Source organism: Petaurus breviceps, unplaced genomic scaffold (assembly GCF_028583685.1).
Source record: "Petaurus breviceps papuanus isolate PSGF00001 unplaced genomic scaffold, PetGlider_PUasm1.0 490, whole genome shotgun sequence".
Lineage (NCBI taxonomy): Eukaryota > Metazoa > Chordata > Mammalia > Diprotodontia > Petauridae > Petaurus > Petaurus breviceps.
In genome coordinates this window covers 21,202,234-21,221,908 of record NW_027186352.1, presented here as the reverse complement: position 1 = coordinate 21,221,908, position 19,675 = coordinate 21,202,234, and the positions used below count along the sequence as shown (strand labels likewise).

At 45.6% G+C, this 19,675-nt stretch overlaps 1 protein-coding gene across 3 annotated transcripts in view; it reads right to left on the bottom strand.

Annotated features, from left to right (window-relative positions):
* BICC1 (BicC family RNA binding protein 1) overlaps positions 1 to 19,675 on the bottom strand; it is a 286,143-nt gene that overhangs the window by 210,634 nt on the left and 55,834 nt on the right. Inside the window, exon 1 of one of the 3 annotated variants that reach the window (XM_069101826.1) lies at positions 7,143 to 7,269. The exons of the other annotated variants lie outside the window; for them this stretch is intronic. Coding sequence (XP_068957927.1) covers positions 7,143 to 7,164 — 22 coding nt within the window. The 5' untranslated portion in view covers positions 7,165 to 7,269. Of the gene's footprint in view, positions 1 to 7,142; positions 7,270 to 19,675 lie in introns of those variants that run through there. 3 annotated transcript variants of the gene reach the window in all.

Below are 19,675 nucleotides of genomic sequence, written 5' to 3'. Positions count from 1 at the left end.
GAGGAAACTGAGACTCAGAGAGGGTAAGGGACTTGTCCAAGGTCACACAGATGGTCAGCGTTCAAAGGTAGGATTTGAACCCAGGTCCTCTGACTCTATAGCAAGTGTTCCTTCCACTAGGCCACTGGCGTCCGCGTTGTTTCCTGCCAGCAGACTCTAAGTGACTATTCCATGAGTCACAGCACAATGGAAGGAAAACTGGCCAGAGCCAGAGGTCCTATGTTCAGATCCCACCTCACACTTTTTTTTAATCTATGTGACCTTGGGCAAGTGACTCAAACTCCCAGGACTTCAGTATGTTCCTGGTAAAATGAAGGGGTCTGACTAGAGGGCCTCTGGATTCCCCTCCAGCTATGGATCCTACTCCCCAGCACCCAGCATAGTGAGTAGGTACTGAATAAATGTTTATTGACTACAACAGGCAGCTACGTGGTCTTTCCCCCAATCTCCACTCCCTCTACAGGATCCTGGGGGAATCTGCACAGCACTGATGGCCAGAAAGACCTGGGTTCAGGCCCGGATTCCGTGTGTGGTTATGGTCCCCTCTCAAACTCTCGGTGCCTCCAAGCAACTCTCGGAGACTTTACATTACAGAGAAGTTGTTCATCTCTATGGGTGGAGAAAGTTTCCACATTGGGAATTCCCTACACTGATGAAATCACAGATCTTGTCCAAAAGAAGGGAAAACTATACTAAATGATGAAAAACAATGCACCAAAAATGATGTTTCCCAGACTCTCTGGGACCCCATTTTTTCACCTATGAAATGAAGGAGAGAGATGAATCAGCTACCCTCTCAGGTCTTTCCAGCTCTAAAATGCTCAGTCCTGACAGATGATGGAGGCAGGAAGGCTTTCCCTCCTGACACTTTGGAGTATTGCATGGCATAGTCAACCTCAAGGATGCTTGGCCAAATGAAAGTGATGGATTTGTAACATTCCCCAAGTGTAGCCAAATAGAAAGGGAATGATTTGAGTAGTCTGTTTCTAAAAAGATATTCCAACTCAGGATTCAAAGCAGTCACATGTTTTACTAATTTAATCTATATACCTCTACCTCCCCCCAAAAGAAGTATGTCATACATTTCCCCCTCCATTAACTATTCCCAGAGAACTTCCCAGCCAGCCTGGTCCAGAGCACTCAGAAATACTTGGAGAATTTGGTTTACTAAAAAGCATTGCTATTAACACATAATTAATGGGAAGGAAAGTTAATTAAACCAAGCAGCTTCTCTTGAAAACAACACACAAGACTGAATACTGACTGGGGGAAAGATGAAGTTCATCTTTGCAGAAGCATAAAATCTCAGAGTTGGAAAGACCACAGAAGCAGAGATTTTGAGCAAGAAAGAACCTCAGAGGTCAAATCCAAACCCTCCCCTTTTTCCAGATGAGAAAAAGGAGGCTGAGAGAGATTACAACTTGCCCAAGGCCAGAGAGCTAGCTAAGTGCTTGAGGCAGGATCAAAATCAGGACTGCCTGATTCCAAGACAAAACATCTAACCACTGTACCACACTGCCCCTCAAAGGAGGAGGGACTGCATAGGACATCTAATACAATCTGTACCTGAAGCAGCAACTCATCTACAAAATACTCAAATCAGTGGGCATCCAGCCTGACCTTGAAGATCTCTAGGTAGTCAGTAGAGATCTCACTGCTTCCACAGAGACAGACAATCTGACATTCTACTTTGTTCATGAGCTCACAGATCTGGAGCTAGAAGGAGCCTTAGGTGCCATCCAGTCTAACCCCCTCATTTGAAAAGTGAGGCTCAGAGAGGGAAACTGGCCCAGCTCACTTGCCCAAGATCACAAAGGCAGTGAGGAGCAGAATCCCGATTTTAACCCAGTTCAGCCTTTACATGCATCATTAGAATAGACGGATGAAAAGAGGGTTTCCTAAATGCCAAACAGTCACCAATAACTTTCAGGAACGAAGCCACAAGTGGGGTCAACCCTGGTGCATTCAAGAAACACAAAGCAGCTGAGTTCTCTAAGAATTAAAGCCACCAAGACAGATGAGCCCAAAGAGACCCTTGCAGAGGGATCATTCTTTCCAAATTCCACCCACCTGATTTTGTTCTTCTGGGTTCATGGTATCAATGTCTGACTGTAGATCAGAAGCCCAGAGCTCTATGGGGGATCTCAGAGGAGATCTAACCCTTGAAATTCTGCATCAAAAGTCACTTCCTCCAGCAAGTCTTCACTGACTCTTCAGCCATTAACAACCTTCTCCACTGAATTTCACCTTGCCCTTAGTTCTGCTAATCGCTGATACACTTACCCTGTAATAATGTATTTTGTTTTTAATCCACACATGGGCATGCCCCCCTACAGTTTGTTATAAGATCTTGGAAGGCTGGGAGAGTTGTCTTCTCCAACTTCCGTGTATCTCTTTCAGAATTTAGCAGGGCAAAGGCACTAAATACATAGTCATGGGCTATCCCACAATTGATCAGTGATGAGGTAAATAAAAAGTGCATGAATAAAATATGAAATAAGGTAGGCTGCAACAGGGGTGAAAATGAGATACCTCCTCAGATCCTAGAGACAATTAAGGACAGGTAAGAAGTTGATTGGTCCTATGAGAGAGGCAGGTTGGCAAAGTGGGAGTGAGGGGGGAGAGCAGGGACCAAGCCCTGCCCTGATGCCCACGAGCTGAGTGAGCTAAGCTCTTGATGCCTCTGGGAGGCCATGGGATCTTAGTGGAAAAAGGGCTGGATTTGGAGTTCCTGTCCAGGATCTGGCTTCAAATCCCACTCTGACACTTTCTAACCAGTGTGACCTGAAACAAGGGATTTTGCCTCTATAGGCTCTATTTTCTTCTATAAAATGTCTACAGAATGGGAGGGTTGAACTGTTGTTCAGTCATTTTTCAGTCATTTCTAACCTTCATGATCCCATCTGGGGTTTTCTTGGCAAGGATACTGGAGGGGTTTGCTATTTCCTTCTATAACCCATTTTATAGTGACTTGCCCAGGATCACACATATAGTAAGCATCTGAAGCCGGATTTGAACTCAGATCTTCCTGATTCCAGGCCCCTCACTCTATCCACTGCCCTAGAGGAGTGCTAAGTTTCCTTCCAGTTCTAAATCTATGGTCCCAAGTTATGCAGGAGCTGCCAATCTGGACTGATGAAAACAGTATTCACACTGGGACAATCTCACACAATGACAGGTTCAGATAAAAAAATTTATTTTGAGCCACTTTTCAAAAATTTGACCACAATGTCTTAAGTGTAACATAGAGATAATGTCTCTGGGAGCACTTTGTTAGCCATAGGACTTGACTATAAAACCATCTGTAATTTCTGTTAATAAGGAATTCTCATTGTGGGAAATCTTTCTATGAAAGCAGAAAAACTTTTCTGTGACTAAGGAGATTAATCAATAAACATATATCAAATATCTAGCCTCCATCACCAAGACAAAACAGAGAAAGCCCCTAAATTGTCTGCAACGCACAGAGGTTAAATGACTAGTACGAGAGGTGGAATCTGAACTCAGCTCCCCCTGACTCCAAGCTCAGCCTTTATCCAGCAAACTTCACAGCCTCACTGTAACCATCAAGGGCCAAATCCTTGTGAGTTATGACTATTATGTCAAACCCCGGGTGGAATAACAGGCTGGGCCTGGATTTACCATATCCAAAAAGCACAGCAAGCCAGCACTCTGAAAAAGCCAGACACACAGGGCTAATAACTCTTGATTATCCGCAGTAAGCAGGGCCAAGAACAGCACAGAGCATTGAAAAGCTCAAATCACCCAAATCTCTTTTTAAGCAATTTGCTTCTATTTCCTCCTATGTCAAACCCCTTATCGAAAGAGCTAATATCAGTGAGATCAACAAAGGCAATGTTCCACGGTTTTTCTAGAGCTACTCCTCTATGGAGCTGGAATGTGGGGCTCAAACCAGGGGCAGAGTCGTACAGCTGAAAGAGCTATGGATCAGGAGACAAAGAATTTAGGACTTCGCCTGGTCCTGCCACCTACTCTCTGTGTGACCTCTGGAAAGTCACTTAACTTCAGTCGGGAGGATGGAGTACATGCAGAGCTTTCCACAGGTGTCTTCCTGAGCTAAAATTTCGATCCTGGGCAGCTAGGTGGTGAAGTGAGTAAAGCGCAGGCCCTGGAGTCAGGAGGACCCGAGTTCGGTTCCAGCTTCAGACACTTTACACCCACACAAGAAAACTAGCCGTGTAACCTTGGGCAAGTTACTTAACCCCAATTGCCTTCCAAAAGGCAAAAAAAACACAAAAAATTTTGATCCTGTAATCTGCAGACTTCTCCCAGAAAAAGAGATTAACCTTTAGCTAATTTTAAATTGGGGAAGGGGGAAGGAACCCTAACTAACAATCAAAAAGAGGCAGCCTTGCCTCACACAAGATCTTCAAGGAGCCTAAAAGCATGAGCATCCGTTAGACCAACCCACTGGAAAAAAAACTGGCTGCCATCAACATTCAGAATCGGTCATCCAGGAAATCTGGGTGGTAGGGAGCTACATTGTTCCCTACCTCAAAGTAACAATTTATTAGACCTTCAAGTTTATTGGCCTGGTAATGGAGCTTTCCTTCTAGACCAATGACCTCTAGTATAGGCATCCAGCTGATTATCAGACATTCTGGTCAAGCCAATCAACTTGCTTTGGGACCCCATTCTTTCTAATACAACAAGGCCCAGAGGCAAACTCAAATTCAAATCTGGGCTTGCAAGTGTTGACAAGTTTGAGAATTTAGTAATCCTGGGTTGTTGGGGAGTTTTAAATAATATTATAACCATATAAGAGATTACTCTGAATCAGTAGTAATAAGAGAAATGAAAAGTAAAACAAGTCTGAGGTTTCACTTCACATGGGCAAGCTGGAAGAGGACAAAAGGAGGAAGTAGGCAGCACTGGGGGGACCCGCAAACAAAAGCCCTCTTGGTGGAATTGTGGATTGGTCCAAACAATTCTGTGAAGTGATCTGAGAGCAAGAAAAGTCACCCTAGTGTTCACAGCTCTAGACCCAGTGGTGAGAATAAGAGTAAGGAGAGCATCTGTGTATCGCCTTGGGGTTCACAAAGCACTTGACATATGATATTTATCAGGATCTTTACAACAACCCTAAGGTAGGTGCTGTTCTTATGCCCATTTTACAGATGCAGAAACTGAGGCTGGCACAAACTAAGTGACCAGGTCACACCCAGGACAAGGATCTGAATTCAAGCCTTCCCGACTCCAAGTCTGGGGATCTATCCATCACTCTGCCTAGCTGCCAATGAAGTATATGCCTTAAGCACGTTAAAGACAGAAAGAAAAGGTCCCATATGAACCAACGTACTGGAAGGAACACCCTTTGTGGTAGGGAAAAGTAGCTGGAAAGAAATCGAGTGGGTGCCCGTGAGCTCAGAGAATTCACCTTAGAGATGATGCTTTTGCCTTGGAAAAAGCCCCAAACAACCACAGAAACTTGTAGCCCAATTTTTAACTCTTTGCTGCGGCTCCCATGAACCAATCCTACATTTTGGTCACCCACAGGGTGAATGACTCACTAGGCTCCCATAACCCATCCCCCTTTCATTGTGTGTTACTAATGGGCCCAAAAGTCTGTGTTACCATCTACCACTCAGACAGAATACATGAAACAATTCACCACCACTTCTTGAAAAGCATCTGAAGAAAAAGAACGTTAAAACCATAACACATAAATAAAGAAATTAGACAAACAAAAAAAGCAATATTAAGTTAGCAAGGCAGCCTTTGTGTATTTTACAAAAAGAGTTCCATTATATTCCATTAATGTGATTTTATTTTAATTAAAGGATTAATTTAATTACACATAATCCAAATGTAAGAGGGATTCTCTGCAGATGGTGAGGTCCCTCCAGATACATCTACTTGAAGATGGCATTGTGCTGACAGAGGCAAGTCCTGGAATACTAAAGGACCTCAACTGAATCTATGAACTGCAAGACAGTCTGACAATCCACACTGGAAATAACGAAAGGAATGAGAATGCCTAGTGCCCCAACTATGACATGCAGCAGGATGGCTAAGCCCACTGAGCTAGGAATTCAATAGATCTGTTTCAGATGAACAAGCTGGGGCTAAAATTGAACAGGGAAAAATGAGGGAGCTAAGTAAGCTGCACTTGAAAACTATGTATCACTTTCAATGACCCCAAGCCGAACCCCAAAACAAAACCAAAAACCCATCATCTTAACTCCAATGTACTTCTGATAATGCAATATGGCTGACAATCACACAATGCCACATTCTCCAAAGAATCAAGATAGCAAGTAAAGAAGAGACATTCCTAACGAGGCCGTAATTATAATTTCCACGTATTAACTGGTATAGAAGCTAGCATCGAGGAAATGTAGGATCAGAAAGAAGGTGGGTTCATGATGCAACAAGAGTGAGAAACGGCAGACAGCTGGGTCCCTGACTTGGATGATTTATGGCAAAGACGTGGGCAAGAGGCACATGGATAAGAAGGGATCTGTGTGTTCTAACCCACATTCCCAAGGGGAATACTCACATCAAGGAAACCATCAATCCATCCAAGTGATGACAATACAATGAAGCGCCCGCCAATAATCAAACAACAGACCAAGCCAACATCCTCCCAACGACACCAAAGGGTCACAAGAATCCTAGCACACCATGATGCCAGAAGACTCAACATTACCAATAAAACAAAGGGTGACAGTACTGTTTGCAGCATTCTGCAATAAAAAACGGGGCACAAAAAGTCTAGGGAAGAGAATCCGGGAAAATCTCTGATTTGGATTCAGAATGTCTGAGACACTGGGCTTTTCTGCATCTGTTTCATCAGGTGGGAAAGGAGAGGATAAATGATCTCTAATGATCCTAAGAGGCAAGACCGGGTAGAGAATGGATGCCCAGGAAGATCCAGGTTAGAGTCCATCCTGGCTGTGTGACCCTCAGCAGAACCTTTAACTTCTCAGTGCTCGAGGCCACTCTCTAAGGCTGGCTTAAGAGCACAGCCAGGGGCTGAAAAGCACCTTTGGGTAAATACTTACAGAATACACCCTCACAGATACGGTGCCCAAATGAACAGCTTATATCCACAGGACACACAAACATAAGAACAAAGTCCAGACCAGCACATCTGACCTGTCTCAGCACAAGACTCTCACCTTGTCTCGGAGCCTTCTGCATACACAGCCTCAAGAGATATCAGCCTCAGGATACTGGGTCCTTTTCTACCAGTAGCTGCTACTGTAATATTGCTCCTAATTTCAGTTTGCACCCTGGCAGATGAGCTGATGCACTCTCCCAGCAGCACCTGCTCTGTCACCACCCCCGCAGCACAAAGGGTATGGGGAATTCGAGCCCCAACTCACACTCACCAAAACCCAGGACTGAAACGTTATCACACACCATTCCTGTGAATAGCAGGCCAATAATAGCAGGCCAATGGGAGTTGTTTCATTCATTACAGGAATAGAGATGTACCCTGAGCAGGTTTGATGCAAAATTCATCCATCCATCCATCCGTCCATCCATCCATCCATCCATCCATCCATCCATCCATCCACCCACCCACCCATCCATCCATTCTATGAGCAGGCACTGACTATGTGTAAAACACTTGAGTAAACAAAGACAAAGTGAAAACAGTTCCTGCCCTCTTGGACCTTATATTCTATTGAGACAAACAGCAGCATCCCCCCATTCCCTACTGTTCTCCCCAGAACTTCTGCCCATGTCCTCACTTGACATGATGGGGGCCTTTCTCATTTTCTCTCAGCTTCAGGAGAACACCCATGGAGCCCACAGGCTATTACCAACAATCATACCCCTCCCTGCTGCCACGTGGAAAAAAATATCTAAAGAGAACATGGAATCAGAGATAATTTGGGGAGGGAACACTAATTAGGAGGATTAGGAAAGCCTTGGGGGGGGGCGGGGCAGGATCACAGAAACATAGTTCAGCACCTGGAAGGCTTCTGAGGCCAATGAGCATAGAAATGTCTTAATTTAGAGAAGAGAGAAGTGTCACGCTGACCATGTCAAAAGTGGACTTTAAGGGATGGGGGCTGAGGAGGAAGGGCATCTCAGCCCAGAACTTGGGCCCAAATTGAGGTTCCACTGTGTTTATTGTCCAGCCCCTCCCCGATCAATCATGTGAATGCCTCGTTTCCATAATTTGACTTTTTTTTATTCGACTTTCCCCTGAAACACCTTTCATCCATTAAAACGCCCGATCAAGGGCTTTTCTCTTCAGAATTATGATGGGGAGGAAGGTGAGCTCCTATTTCCCCAGCTCAGCAGCAACATTCCACTTTTAAATCACAGGCCTCGCTTGACCAAACTAAGCAGATCATTTCACCTCAAAAAAAAAAAAAAACCAACCTAAGACCTCGAAAAAATCTGATCGATTTTTTTTCTTCAGGAGCAAGCCATCAATTTCCATCTCCTGAAAGACTCGCTTGTTTTGACTCTAACCTCACATCTGACTGTAATTTCTCTCTCCTCCAGGTTGCTCCACTCGCTAACCCGCACTCAGGTTTTTTCATCCGCAGACAGAAAACGACCTGAAGAGTCCTCGCTGATGCTTGCACAGGGCTTGGTCAGTGACTGTCACTGGCATGGGATGAAAGCCAGAACATCGAGAGGCTTCCTTTCTGGTTTATGAGACATTGCTGCCCTTCCATAAGGTCACAGCAGTCCTTGGTAGTACTTAAACTTCCTAGGGGACTCCCCACTCCTATTCCGGGAAGTAACTTGACCTTGATTAAGCTGTGGCAGATACTTTAACATCCTGGGTCTACTCCTACTTTTTTTTTCAAACAATTCTATTTTTGCAGCTGCTTCTGGGCCCCCTGTTTGCTTTGGAGGGATTTAGTCAGTTTAGTCTTCTTAAGAGTAAAAGTTCTAAAGTTTCCAGGCCTGTCCCCACAAGAGCGGGGCTCTTTGCAAAGGGAAAGGGAAGTCTTTTGTCCAGCTGGAGGTCAAGCCAGCGGGCCTGCTCTCTGTTTTAAGGCCTGAATCCCCCCCCCCTACCCCCCAGCTGCACCTAAGCTGGGCTCTGTACCACAAAAACTCTCAAGTATCATCTTGAGGACCCAGGAACAAGAAATAAGAACAGCATCAGAAAACACAGCTCACTTTCCAGCTCTCCTATTACCTGCCTGACCTGAGCAGAACATCTCTTCACCTCCATGGCCCTTAGTTTCCTCATCGGTAAAATGAGAGAGTTGGACTCAATGGCTCCTAAGGTCCCTTCCAGCAGAATCTGTGCTCTTCTGTCCGACACCACGTGGTGCAGCAGCAAAGGTCAAACAATTTAGAGAGAGGATTTCCAAGGCTTTGGAGTCCAAGACCCCAGGTTCAAGATTCCAGGCTCTGTTCTCTTACAGGCTATTGTGACCGGACTTCTTCAAGCCAGGCTCCTCATCCAACCGGTGGTATGACCACAACCTCCCTCAGAGAAATCATTGTAAGATTTAAGAGAAATAATCACGTAAGGCACTTTCTTAACTCTTTGGTGCTCTGTCTGAGGCAGTGAACGGAACTCTGGATTTGGGGTCAAAGACCTCAGGAATTCATTTGACCCTGAAAAAGCCAATCTGCCTCTTAAACCTAATTTTTCTTACCTGTAAAATGGGAATAAAATTTGACCTCTTTCTTAAGACTGTTATCAAGAAAGTGCTTTGTAAACTATAAAGCATTATCAAAATGGGAGTTATTATCACTAATAACATCTATTCCAAGTCCCTTACTTTTTAGATCACAGTAGCAGATGTTTCCTTTTGCTGTGTTTTAAGGTTTACAAAGGCAGAAATGTGATATGATGATAATCATAATAAAAACAGCATTTCTATAGCACTTTTTCAGGTCTGCGAAGCACCTTGTGGAGCTGTCGTTTGGTCATTTCAGTCCTGTCTGGGTCCTCATGACCCCACCTGGGGTTTTCTTGGCATTCTCTTCTCCAGCTCATTTTACAGATGAGGAAAATAGGACTCAGAGAGGTTAAACTACTTGCCCAGGGTCACACAACTAGTAAACAGAGCCAAGATTTGATCCCAGGGCTCTAGATCCAGGCTCCAGCTAGACCACTATCTTGCAGCTGCCAAACAGCTAGCTCAAAATGCCCCAACTAGTTAGGAGTAGAGCCCAGACAGCCCTTCTCAGCCTCAGTTTCCTCATGTGTTAAACAAGTTTGGACTGATTGACTCAAGCTATTTTCCTGTAAGCCCCAAAGAGAAGCTGCCCAAGGTTCAGGAATGCAGATTATCCAGCAAAGAAAAGCACCTATTTTAATTCTAGTCTTGCCCAGTGGAGCCAGATGCAAGAAAGCAATTTTTACAAGTTGAGTTCATGAAACCAAGTCCCAGTGACCCAGACTCGCAGGATCTCAATATTCAGATCCAAAGGTTCCTAAATGCATCCTGGGTCTCCATAAATGTTGTGCAAACTTCCCATGTACAGCTGATCTCTAGACTAGGTGACAAAGTAGATAAAATGCTCAAATTGGGAATGAGGGAGACCCGAGTGCAAATCCTACCTTAGACCCTTGCTAGCTAGCTGTGTGACCCTGAGTCACTTAAGCCTTCTTAGTTGACTGAGCCCCTCAGCCTCAGTTTCCTCATCTGTAAAATGGGGCTAGTAATGGCACCAACAGCCCAGGGTTGTTGTAAGGCTCAAATGAGAGTATATTTGTCAAATGCTTTGCAAAAAAAAAAAAATTTTTAAGTGTTAGGGCAGCTAGATGGAGCAGTGAATAGAGCACTGGCCCTGGAGTCAGGAGGACCTGAGTTCAAACCGGGCCTCAGACACTTAACACTTACTTGTGTGACCTTGGACAAGTCACTTAACCCCAATTGCCCTGCCTTCCCCCCTCCAAAAGACAAAAAAAAAGGCATTATGCAAATAGCTACTATTATTGTTGTTGAACTGAAATCTCTAAAAGGCCAATTTCAGTTTGATGTCAGTAAGGAAAAATTTCCTAACAAAGAAAGCCATCCCAGAATGGAAGAGGACTGCCTTAGGCAACAGTGGAGGGCCCTCACTGGTGCTCTCCAAGCAGGGCTGGCTAGTCACTTCTCAGCTGCATTGATGTGGGGTACAGGTGGGACAAGATGGACCCTGCCAAACTCTCAAATTCTAGTATTCTCATTCTGTAATTGAACAAAAGTATAATTCACAATGTGCAGAGAAGCCCTGAAACTGGGAGGGACCTAACCCAGGCTCTGTAAACCTGTGATGTTAAGAGTTTGTATTCTGACAATCAGTTTCCTTTGAAATCCCATATATTTCAGTTTATGCATTTAAAACCATGATTCTGTGAAGGGTCTTTTACAGATCTGACTGCCTGAGGGGCTCATGACCCCCCAAAAGCTAAGAACCCCCAGTGAAAGCATGACCAAGTCCTTATATTTTCCAGTCACTGCTTGAAGAATTGTCTTCTTTAGCAAAGAATTCAGCCTGAGCAAATTCTCCCCACAAACCAAAGACTTCAGGTGGCAGACTTGAGGCCTGTGCTCCCTGGCCCTGTCTGTCTACACATTCTGGATCTCACTATAAAAAAGAAGCCGGCTTAATTGTACTGACTCTGTGGCTATAAACAGAACTGTGAGCCACAGGGCTTCCAAAAGAGCCCCTTTTACAAGCATGAAGGCAAGCCAACAAAAGTGACAGTGAATGAGGACAGGGCATCTATGTGCCCGTTAAGAGGACCAGGGCAAATGGATGACTTCTGAGAGCCAGGCTGCTCCAGGGAAAGGCCACAGTGTCCTCCAGAGCACTGACAAATGACGAGAAAAAATGGAAGAGGATGCTGGGTGTGGAATCCTGCCTGTGTGGCCACACACAGTGAGTATTCTTCTACTGGACTCCTTCCTTCTGACAGGGCAAGGCTTTATGTCGGTGGGAGGCAGATCGATGTTGGGGAAATGGTGAAATTAACCCAAAAAAGCTGCAACAAAACATTTTTAAAAAACTAAAGTGTCTAAAGACACACATACACACACACACACACACACACACACCATAGCAATGAATGTGGAAAGAAGGGGTAGGCTGGTGGCAAGATCTACCTCCTTGGACACCAGGCACTAGTCACTGATCCATTCTGGCCAGCACCAAGATGATGGCATCTTATTTTCTGGAAGCCTTCTAAAAAGAGGAGGGGAAGGGAGAAAGGAGGGATGCAGGAAGGAGAGGGGCAACTCTCACATGGAATGATTTTTAAGTGCAAAGATATCAAAAGATAGGAGACTAGAGGGGATGACCACAGGTGGTCCCCCAGCCCTGAAGCTCATAGAAAGGAAGACTTTCATTCCCACTTAATGTGTATCCTACAAATACTCCAGCTAGCTAATGAGGCCCCCTAGATTACAGTAAAACTTATAGCTTAATGAAGATGACCCAGGGTCAAAATGAAAAGAAATCTACACACAATAGGCCACCTCACTGTCCAACATGAGAAAAATTACTTTGGAGATGGCAGAATCCACCAAGAGAAGAACCATGGTAGAATGAACTTCTGGGAATCCAGAAAACCCGAGTTCAAGGCCTGCCTCTGACATTTCCTAGTCAGGGGATCCAACTTGAAGTCTCCGAGCTTCAGACAATTCTCTAAGACCCTCCCAGAACTAGACCCTCCATCTCTTTTCTCTAACAGTCCCCCAGGCCTGGAGCACTCTCCCTCCTCAATTCCACCTACTTACTGATTGGCTTCCTTGAAGTCCCAACTCAAATCCCACCTTCCCCAAGCCCTCTTAACTCTAGTGCCTTCCCTCTGATAATCCTTTCACAGTTATCCTGCATAGAGCTTTTTATATCTTTGCATGTTGTCTCCCCCATGAGACTGTAAGCTCCTTGAGGGCAGGGACTGTCTTTTGCCTCTTTTTATATAAATACCTTAGTGCCTAGCATACAGTAGATGCTTAATAAAGGTTTATTCATTGACTGACCACATCTAGGGCTGCCTCCGTTAGAAAAGTTGCCAAAGAAAGCCAACTAAAACCAGGGAAATAAGGACTAGAAGGGACTTTGGAGGTCATTTGGCCAAAGCACCGGAGGTTTAGAGATGGAAGTAGTCTGACTAGATGCCTCATTTGGAGGGGAGGAAGCCGAGGCCCCTGGAGGTCTTCTGACTCAGATGCAGGGCTCGGGCCCCTCTGCCAGGAGGCTTTCTGCAGGGGCTCCCTCCTCAGCAAACATTACCAAGCACCTAATAAATAAATGCTCCCATTTGTTCACAACTTTACAGTGTGCAGTGACTTCCTCATAAACCCGATGTCCTGGAAACATTTCTGCCTCCTTCTATGGATTGCTACTGACCTGTGGCTACAGGAGAGGTACCCTCCAGTACAGCAGGGAAAGGGCTGACTTTGAAGGCAAGCACCCAGGTTCGAGTCTTGCCTCTGATTCTTCCTACCTAGGGACCCGGGGTAAGTCACTGAATCCCTGTGGGCCTCAGTATTCTCACCAATATCCCGAGACCCTCCAGCTCCCAAGCTAGCATTCTCCTGGACCAGCTTTTCCTGACATGGTAAGTCAATTACCCCTCAGGGTAGGAGGGGGCCAGTCTAGGGTAGACATAGTGCATCTGCACTCTGTGGCTTTCCACTGAACGCCAGCCATGCACTGGCATTTCCTAAGCTTGTGTGTAAACTGTGTCTCTCAAAGGAGACCTAATACAATCAGATACGCCTTGCTGTGTGGAGTGAATTTTTCCATGTTATTTGGGAAATGTCACATGTTTAAACTTCATGACGAGTCCACGAATAAACACATCCTAAGTGGCTTCTAATGGTTCCCAGAGAGCTCAAGCCACGCCATCTTCACCCAGCCTTCCCTCCAATCAGATTCCCTTCTGAACCACCTCAGGCTCTGGCTTTGAGCGGACACCTGGGCCTCCTCTTACTTGGTTCCCAACATCTCCAGCCACCTTCTAGGTCCCCACTATGCATTGTCTTCCTGCATTAAAATGTAAGCTCCCAGAGGGCAGGGCAATTGTTCGCTTATATTTTTCCCCTGTGCCTGACACAGAGCAAGCACTTATAAATGCTTCATCAGTCTCTCTCTAGCCTACTTTCATAGCTTTCTGGCCTTGCTCCATCCCCAGCACTTTACATACACAAGGTTAGACCTTATAATGAGCACTTCAAAAATCCTTCAATTAAATTAAAATTATCTCCTTCACAACTCTCAAAGGCATAGAGCTGCCTAATGGTAATATCACATGGCCTTTAGTGAACATTCACCCCCTCAGGCATGGGAGCAGGCAGGCCTGCAGGCTTCCTATCTACCAGCCCTTCCAGGTCTACTTTCCAAATGTCTTTCTCTTCCTCCTCCCTCCACCGTCCCAGGGCCACATCAGGAGTACTTACTCCAAGTCTCTTCGATTCTAACGTGTTGTACGTAAAGGGACAAACCTAGAGGTGGAAAAGTTGTTACTAATGAGGCAACAGATATGGGGCCCAACAGGGTTAGATACACAATCTAGACAATGCCTTCACCCAAATCTGGCTCTGGCCCTATAACAAACTTCTTTCAAAAGCAAAGTTTTGCAAGGGCAGCTCATCTGTCTTTTTTTTTTTAACTTAAAACTTAACTTAAAATGCATCATAGTGTAAAGCCAAGCATGAGTAGCTTTCCAGAAGAATGCTACTCTGAACAGTTTTAAGGTTCTAATTACATAGTATAGTGAACACTCTATTCAATAACAAATCAGACCAAAGCATTCACAGAAAATCAAGGTACAGCATTCACAATGTTACAATTTGTCACAGAAAATCAAAATACAGCATTCACAACAGCTTATCACTAAAATGACCACATAGTTTTCACCACAGTGGTCACATAGTTTTGAACAAGGTACATTCATTTAGTCAATCAATCATTCAATCATCCTTAAGGAGGTTTGCCTCCTTAAGGGACACAAAGTACAATAGTAAAAGTTCTCCACTTGTGGGGTACACTAAGTTAACTCAATCAGTCACTTTTTCAGTCATTATTCACTATTCAATCATCAGAAAATACACAGGCCCTCCACCCCTAGGTCACTAGTAAATTACAATTTCTCAGTCAGTACACAGTATCCAAGTAAAGTCTTCTTTCAGCTTGACTCATGGTGGTCTCTCAGATTCCCTGGATCCCCTTCCATGGTCCCAGATCCTACCTGGATTCACCAAACTGTCACCTGGGTTCAAAGGCAGACAGCTCCCAGGTCCTTGTCCAGCTCTTCGTGCAATTCCTGCTCCACATTGGAGCTCACAGCATCCAGTCCACCTTAAATCCTTCACAGTCTCTGTTCCCCGGAAGTTAAGGCTTAACAAAGCCACAAACAGGTTCATTCAAAGTACCAGCATCACAGTCTTGCTTCCTCAGCCTTCGGCAGCTCCAGCTGGCCCTTGGACATCTTCAGCAGCTCCCAGAATCTCTGCCTGGCCCTAGGACTCAGAAGCTCCTCAGCAGAAGCTCCAGCTGGTTATCAGAATCACTTCACCCAGGTTCCCAAAATCAAAATCATTCTCTCCAGCCTGGGGGGGCCTTTCCTCTTCAGCCTTGCTGGGGCAGCTTCTGCCTCCAGGAAGCTTGCTCCAAGAAGATGTGACTTCTCCTTATATACACACAATATTAGCTCCTTCCTCTTTCAGCCGACCCCTTCCTGTTATGTCAGCAACAGAGGTTCATACCTTCTGTTTCTTGAACAGAGGCTTGATTAATTACTAAGTGCTAAGTACCTCTCAGCTTAGCAATACAAAAGGAACTTCAAATTCAAATTACATTACTATTACTAATGGTCACTAGGAGATGGCCCTGGGCTTCCCCAGGCTCAGCCAGTGGAGGCCAGTGAGGGACAGGGCACCTGTAGTTCACATGGGTCACAGCTTTCAAGCTCAGAGGGACACAGCCACTATGGGGTTAGGTACTGTGCTGGACCCTGGGGGACCCCAAAGGCAAGCAAGGACAGGGTGCCCCCAGACTGTTCACTGTCTATTGGGGAATGCAACATGGAAGCACAGAAGGAGACAACAGGTCCAGTGGGGAGACCTGGGTCTGTAATAGGGACACCTGGGCTCTCAATTGGCCTGTTTCCTCATCTATAAAAGGAGGGTGTGGGTCTGACTGGACTTCCCTGGGCCTCAGTTTCCTTGTGTGTAAAATGAAGGAGCTGTACTAGATCTCCTCTAGGCATAGGTCTCTTCCAGTTCTAGACTAAGTAAACACACGATAATGTGAAAAGGAAGAAAACACTAGCCAAAAGGGAGAATCGAGAAGGCCCCCAGAGGGAGAAGCACAGGGCTGAACCCTGAAGGAAGCACCGGTGTTCAGAGATCCCCACTCCTGAGAAGGACTGATCCACCAAAAAGCTGGGGTCCTTCTCCTGGAGGAACTGCTGCCCAAAGAGGAAGAACCAGATGGGTGAATCCTAATAGCCCTGGGATATCTCAGTACTTTGTTTAAAATGGCAGGCAATGTTTTCAAAAATAATTTGGAATGACGGGGAAAAATCACTAACTGTTTGTACCCTTTGATCCAGCAATCCACATGCCCCAAGGAGTTCAAAGGGAGCTCTGTAAATACACATACTGCACAGACACTATAAAAGGAAGACAGACAAATGACAGGTAGCCAGACAGACAGACAGCAGATGGATAAAGCATTCATTGAGGTCTACCACATACCAAGCAGTGTGCTATCTGTGTGTCCCCACGGCATTGGGGGAATAAATGGATGTACATTCAAGCAAGCAAGATGGTTCCCGTCCTCAGAGACTTTTATTCTAAAGAGGGGTAGTTGGCAGGGGAGAGAGAGAAAGACACAAGGTTACACAGAGCTGAAAAGAACCTTGGAGATACTGAACACAACTTTATCATTTTATAGATGAGGAAACTGAGGCCCAGAAAACACAGGGAAGGCTAATGAAGCATTGCAAGATACAAAAACCAACATAACTATATGTGTGCATGTAATGACCACAGTAATGGAAATACCAAGTCAGCTAAATCTGATGAAACTGAAATTCAGTAACAATGTGACCCAGAGAACTCACCATGAAACCTCTCTCTACTCCTGAGAATGGGGCTGCAGGGTCCTCTCTCAGGTGTGGTCACTGTGTGGTTTCATTTTACTTTAAAAAGGTCTTTCTTTGTTACAAGGTCGGGTTCAACACAGAGGGGAGGGGCAGGGGTTGTGGTGTAAAAAGAAGAGACAATAAAACATTTCCCAAATCCAGTGAAGAAGTAAGTGATTATATCCATGAGCTAATACCAACCCATCTCCAGTTTCTCTCTCCCAAGGGTCACTCCAATGATAGGGACATTTGCCAACAATAGCAAGATAAGCCAAGTTCAAATTAGAAAACTAGAGAGAGGAAGTTAAGGAGGTCACAGAGCAGGCGCGGCTGGCAGTATCCATGGACCACCAAGCACTAATTTAGTGCCTACTGTATGCCACGGCACTCTGGTACATTCTAGGAACACAAAGACAAAAGAAGCCATCCCTTGGCATCTCTGGCCAAGGTCATAATGTAAAGGGAGGAAATGAGGCTCAGGAAAAAGCCCTGAATTTGGAGGCATGGGAGCTGGGTTCAAAGGCTACCCATTAACCATGGGCCCTGGGCCAATTTATAAACAAGTTTTCTCACTGAATGAGAGGGCTACAATCCCTGCCTTGTAGAATCCCTGGCTTCCTTCAAAGCTGTGCTCAAACTCCACCTCCCATGTGGGCCCTTCCTGACCATCCCGTGCCTTTCTCCACGGCTCCAAACAGCTGGTCTTTACTCCATAAATATTTTATATCTACTTACATTTCTATAGCTCACTCCCTCTCCCCTCCAATGGAATTTAAGGCCCTTTGGGGAAGGGACTCGTGGTTGCTGAGGTGTGTCTGTATCCTCAAAATCTCACATGTAACAGTCACTTAATAAATACTGAGACAGAAAGGCCCTTCAAGGACCAAGGAAGGTGTCCAGGCCCCGTGTCAGCATTCCCTTCTTCCTCTTCCTCTTTTATAGGGGATCTGCCCAACCACAAATTGACCCCCTTAGTGGCCTGCACCACCGACCACCAGCAGCACCAGAATCACTGACTCCCTTGCACCCATCACCAGCTCTGCCACCACCTCCTGGCATCGCTTGGCAACAGCTCAATCAATCCCAGCAGCCAAAGCAGCAATTCTGGTGAGCAAGAGACATTCCCAAAGGAAACAAGGGACCAGGAGGGTGCCAGCTCAGTGGGCCCAGCTTTAGGCTCAATGCAACCCCACAATGGCCCAGAGAGTGCAGGCAGCAGCAATGGTAGCCTCAGGAGCAGAGGCAGCTGCAGTCTCAGGAGGGGGCTTGAGTCTCAGAGTCAGGGGAGGTGGGGTTGGAGGGGGGGTGGTCTCCCCTAAAGGCAGCTACTGCACAGGCAGCCAAGCTGAGATCCACAGAGCCAACAGAGGAGCCGGCCCTCCCCCAAAGGGATCCACACTGGGCCTCAGTTTCTTCAGCTGTAAGATGAGGTGCTCTGACTGGAGAGTCTCTGAGGTCCTATTGAGATCTGAAATGCGAGAATTCTAAGAACTGCAGGAAAAAAAAAATGGCAAAAATAAGCAGTATTCATTCCATCCCCTGACTCATTCCAGCTGGGGGAAATTCATTATTCATCTACTTGGGCTGACATTCTTCTCCCCTCTAAAATGCAAGTTTCTACAGAAGGAAAACTTGTGGCCTCATTCATGTCTTCCCTTGCAAAGCCCGGCTCAGTGTCTCTAGGCAGCCAACAGGCAGCCAGAGGCCCTGGGTTCAAATGCTGGTTCTGACCCCCACAGGCTGCTTGGTTTCCAGTAAGTCATTCTTCCCCATCTCATATACAAAAGGAGGGATAAAAACCCTTGTACTGCCTACCCACCTCACACGACAGCTGGAAGTGGTACAGAAAAGGGACTGGGCTTGTTCATCCCTTAAGCCTTTCTGAGGCCCGCTGTGTGCCACACGCTGCACAAAGACACAAAGCAGCCTACATCCGAGGAGCATCCTCCTGAGCGAGGGCAGCCCAGACCAGACTAAAAGGTAATTAGCAAATGTTTAACGAAATCAATGAAAATACAATAAAACACAGATAACGTTCATTTGCAGTTTTCTAGGTCACAAGCATCCCTTTCTATTTACATTTAACACCACAACCTCACATCAATTAATGCACTGTTAAGCACCTACTGTGTGCTAGGGCTGGAGATACAAACAGAGGCAAAAGACAATCCCTGCCCTCAAGGAGCTTACAACCCTGTGTCTACACAGCAAGCTCCATACAAAACAAACAGGAAATAAGTAACAGAATTAAGAGGGGCTGGGGAGGGCTTCCTGGAGAGGGTGGGGTCTTAGAGGGGACTCAAAGGAACAACAGGAAGCTTATATGCTAACCGAGGTAATATTTACACAGATAAGTACATAGTAATTGAAGGAAACATTAACAGCTTGGGATGAGGGCCAGGGAGAGGGAGATCAGCAAGGTCCTTGGACAGAAGGCTGCCATCCAGCTAAACCTGAAGGAAGCCAAGGACTTCAGAGGATACCATGGAGGCAAAGGGATACAGCCTGTCCAAGGAATGAGCCCTTAAAGGGGCCATCTGGGGAAGCCTTTGGGCGCCAGTCTTTGAATACTGTTCTTAAGTGCGTAACATGAAACAAAAAGGATTACAAAGGAAGTCAATTATATGGAAATGTTGT